Below are 4,513 nucleotides of genomic sequence, written 5' to 3'. Positions count from 1 at the left end.
ATCCAGAGCGACTTACATTTTTATCTCATTACACATCTAAGCAATTGAGGGTTAAGGGCCTTGCTCAAGGACCCAACAGTGGCAACTTGGTGGTTGTGGGTTTTGAACCTGGGATCTTCCGAACCGTAGTCCAATGCCTTAACCACTGAGCTACACCTGGTTGGTTGGTCCGCTCCGTCTGACCGTTAGTGTGAGGGTGGTATCCTGATGACAGACTGCAGGTGGAATTGATCAGACGGCAGAAGGCCTTCCAGAACCGGACAGTGAACTGGGGCCCCCTGTCCGAGATGATGTCTTTTGGAAACCCATGCAAGTGGACTACGTGCTCTAGAATCAGCTCGGCTGTGTCTTTAGCTGACGGGAGTCTGGAGAGAGCCACTAGATGCACAACTTTGGAGAACTGATCCACGATGGTCATAATGGTCGTCTTTCCTTCTGAAGCCGGCAGGCCCGTGATGAAGTCGACGGCAATGTGCGTCCAGGGCCAGCGAGAAACTGGGAGTGGCTGGAGCTCTCCAAGCGTCGGCTGGTTGGTGGTCTTGGCCCTGGCGCACACTGGGCACGCCTGAACGAACTCTTCGATGTCCTGGATCATGGAGGGCCACCAGAAGGCGCGTTGGACGAACTGGAGGGTGCGCCTGATGTCCAGAGATGGGTGACGAGTGGCCCCACTCCATGACGTCGCTCCTGACTGTTTGAGGCACGTAAAGTCAGCCAGGTGGCACACCTGCTGGTTCGGTCTCCGCTGCCTGTGCCTGGCGAACTCTGGTCTCTAGATCCCAGTGGAGAGGTGCGATGATTTTTTTTTTGAGGGGGGGAGGAAAGGCGCGGGTTCCGCCCGGGTGGCTTCCCCCTCATGTTGTCTGGAGAGGGCGTCGGCTTTGGTGGTCTTGAACCCAGGGCGATAGGACAGATGGAAGTTATAATGTTCAAAAAACAGGGCCCACCGCGCCTGCCTCGGGTTGAGCTGCTTGATGTTCTGGATGGTGATCAGTTTCTGGTGGTCGGTCCAGACAATGAAAGGCTCGCTGGAGCCAGTGTCGCCATTCATCCAATGCCCACTTTATGGACAACAGGTCGCGGTCCTCTACCCCGCTGTTGAGTGGGATCAAGTTTTTTGGAGAAGAAGCCACAAGGGTGTAGCTTCTGATCTGGACCTCGCTGGGAGAGAACAGCTCCGGCGCCCACATCCGAAGCGTCCACCTCCACAACGAATTGTTTGTTGATGTCTGGATGGAGAAGGATTGGAGCGGTGGTGAATCCTTGACATAATTCCTGGAAGGCGGAGATGGCGGTGGAGTTGAGGTGGAAGTGATGAGATGATGGGCGTGTCAGAGCAGTTAGGGGTGCTGCAACTGTACTGTAGTCCCTGATGAAGCGACGATAGAAATTCGCAAACCCGAGGAACCGTTAACGCTGTTTAGGGTCTTGGGTAGGGGCCAATGACGCACAGCTTCTAGTATCTGCGGGTCCATGGACACACCCTGGGGCGAGATGACAAAGACCAGGAACGTGGTGGAGCGCTCGTGAAAAGTGCACTTTTCCAACTTACAAAACAGTTGTTGGGCGAGCAATCTCTTAAGGACCGCCCTGACGTGTTGGGTATGTTCTTCAACCGTTCGTGAGTAGATTAGGATGTCGTCCAGGTAGGCAAATGCCCACCGCCCCAACATGTCTCGAAGGACATCGTTTATGAAACTTTGAAAGGCGGCAGGGGCATTGCAGAGTCCGAAGGGGATGACAAGACTTTCATAATGTCCAGTGGGAGTGATGAAGGCCGTCTTCCACTCATCGCCCTTTCTGATATGCGCCAAGTTGTAGGCGCTCCGTAGGTCCAACTTCGTAAAAATGGTGGCACCAGAGAGGGCGTCCAGGGCAGAGTTGGTAAGAGGCAGAGGGTGTCGGTTTTTGATGGTAATGTTGTTTAGCCCCCGATAATTGACACATGGACGAAGTTCACCCCCCTTTTTCTTTACAAAGAAGAACCCCGCGGCGGCGGGCGAGGAGGAGGGTACTTTGGCGAAGGCCGTTCGAAACGTACTCCTCCATTGCCCGTGTCTCGGTGAGCGTAAGAGAATATAAATGGCCGCGGGGGGGAGTCGAGCCTGGCTGAAGGTCGATCGCCAGGTCGTAGGGGCGATGAGGCGGAAGATGGGTGGCGCGCTTCTTGCAGAACACCTCAGCCAGGTCTTGATATGCCGGAGGGATGGCGTTGGTGTCAACGTCGGCGGCCTCGGACCCCGTAGAGCACATCCCAGCCGATGCCGGTAGGCAAAGTTCGCTGCAGGCCGGTCCCCATTGTAGAGTCCGGTTCTGGGTCCAGGATATCAGAGGGTCATGTTGTAACAGCCACGGATGTCCAAGGATGATGGGTGGTGATGAAACGGAAGTCAGATGAAATTGAATTTGTTCATGATGTTGTTGGATGATCCGGGTAATGGGTTCTGTCTGGGTGGTAATAGGGCTAGATGATAGGGGCCGGCCATCTACGGAAGTGATGCGAACGGGCTGGGATAATACCTCAGTCTTTACCCCCAGTTCTTTGGCGTAAGAAGAGTCAATGAAGTTACCTGCGGCACCAGAATCGATGAACGCAGTACTCCTGACTCGTTTGTGGCAAAAACTGGAGGCTTACTTGGACCGTGAGACGGGAGACGTTGGTCGTGGTGGCGAAGAGTTGGAGGCGACATTGGTCTGGGCGTTTTCCGGCCGGAGAGGGCAGACGAGTCCCTCCCTGAATCGCCGTTCCCGTTCTGCAGCGGTCAAGGAGGTGCGTCCTAATTGCATGGGTTCCCTGGCTCCGGTGTCAACCATGGCAGGAGGTGGAGAACCGACAGGTCCATGAGTGGTGGAAGTGACGGTGGTTGGCGTTTGTGCAGTGGTAACGGGCAGGGTTCTCGGGGCTGGCTTCGGGTGAGATAGGAGACGTTGGTCAATTCAGAGGGCGAGCTGAATTAAACCCTCCAGGGTGGCAGGAAGTTCTCGCCCGGCTAGCTCGTCCTTTATCCTAGAAGCCAACCCCTTGTGGTAGGTGGTCCGGAGCGCGGCGTCTCCCCAGGTGGTTTGTACGGCGAGAGTACGGAAATCAGCTGTGTAGCGGCTCACGGACGAACTTCGCTGTATGAATGGGCGGTATCGGAGTCAGCATGAAGAACTGCCGTGGCCCACTCAGCTGCCTGCCCCCACAGCAACAAGACAAGGAGAGCAATGCGCAATCGATCGGTGGAGTATTTGATGGCATTGAACTTGAACACCAGGTCGAGAGCAGTTCGAAAAACACTGCATCTCCCGTCCGTGCCGTCCCACTTATCCGGTAAGGCAAGAAAGACATCCGAAGTTGGGGGGGGGAGGGAGGGCGGAGCTGCGGCCGCTGCAATGGGTGGCCGGTTAGCCGCGCTAGCAACAGCCTCGCAAAGGGCCGCGTTCTCCTGCCGAAGCTCCGCCACCTTGCGGCACAAGGCCGCGACGTCTTGGACGCTCTGGCAAAAAGTAGCGAGCTCTCCGTTTAGCTGGTTGATTAGCAAGGCGTGCCGATCAACCACATCGCAAAGGTGCGCATAATCCACTTGGGTTTACCGCGGAGGACTCAGTCATTCTGTCACGAACTAACCGGGATGATCAGAAGACTTAGCACTTAGCGGTCAGCCCTTTGTAGTGTGGATGGTAAACCCAAACGCGGAAGCAAGCGAGTAGGCAGGATAACCACGCGATTTTAGTCTAAAGACTCTCACGAAAGAGGAGCAAGGGAAAAACACAAATTTAACCCGCGTCCTATAAACACACACTCGAATCAGAAAGTAGACCCAAGAAAGTGAGTACTCACAAAATGGCAGACAGGCGATCTGAACTGACATCGGATGAACTCAATGACTGAGTGATGTGAAGCGCCATCTTGTCTCTTTTTATGCTTCCAGTTTTGCGACCGTACTACTTCCGGGTCCTAGTGCTGGTCGCAAAGCGGGTGTGTGTGACACCCAGTCCAAGTTATTTTAGTGTTTTCTTTTCTTAATTCAAGACAAGATTTTGACTATCCTAAAAAGAAAACTTTCTTTATTAATATGTTTATGTATTTCACTTTGTCATTATGCTCTTTTTTAATTTTATGTTATGTGTGTATACCCTAACCACAGAAGGAAATTAGATAAGGTTTGAATTTTTATAATAATATTAATACAGTAAATAATAAATAGTAAATAAATAGTTAATCATAACGCCATATTTTATACCTGTACATGGTGTACCCCGCCTCATGCCCCAAGTCTCCTAGGATAGGCTCCAGGCCCAATGCGGCACTTTATACAGTATATAGCTGTATGGAAGATGAAATGAGATATATTGTTATATCATAATGTTAAATTAACTCAATTCAATCCAATTCAATGCTCATTGTCGCAGAGCAACTTTCCAGAATAAACAAATAATTAAATAAATATATGGAAATTAGTTTAAAATGTGTAAGAGAAAAAAAAAACATTTTTATTAGCAGGTTGTCTCAGATGAGCAAGCCATGGGT

General features: G+C 52.0%; 1 protein-coding gene across 1 annotated transcript; it reads right to left on the bottom strand.

The window, feature by feature from the left end:
* Positions 1 to 3,101: 3,101 nt before the first annotated feature.
* On the bottom strand, positions 3,102 to 3,594 carry LOC128508448 (protein LDOC1-like). The gene is made up of 2 exons (XM_053479792.1): positions 3,577 to 3,594; positions 3,102 to 3,479 (listed from the first exon to the last, which is right to left on the bottom strand). Exons 1-2 carry the CDS (start codon positions 3,592 to 3,594, stop codon positions 3,102 to 3,104), a joined length of 396 nt encoding a protein of 131 aa, XP_053335767.1.
* Positions 3,595 to 4,513: the final 919 nt, after the last annotated feature.

This window comes from Clarias gariepinus, chromosome 20, assembly GCF_024256425.1.
Source record: "Clarias gariepinus isolate MV-2021 ecotype Netherlands chromosome 20, CGAR_prim_01v2, whole genome shotgun sequence".
Classification (NCBI taxonomy): Eukaryota; Metazoa; Chordata; class Actinopteri; order Siluriformes; family Clariidae; genus Clarias; species Clarias gariepinus.
The sequence above is the reverse complement of the archived record's forward strand: the minus strand, read 5'-3'. Positions and strand labels throughout refer to the sequence as shown.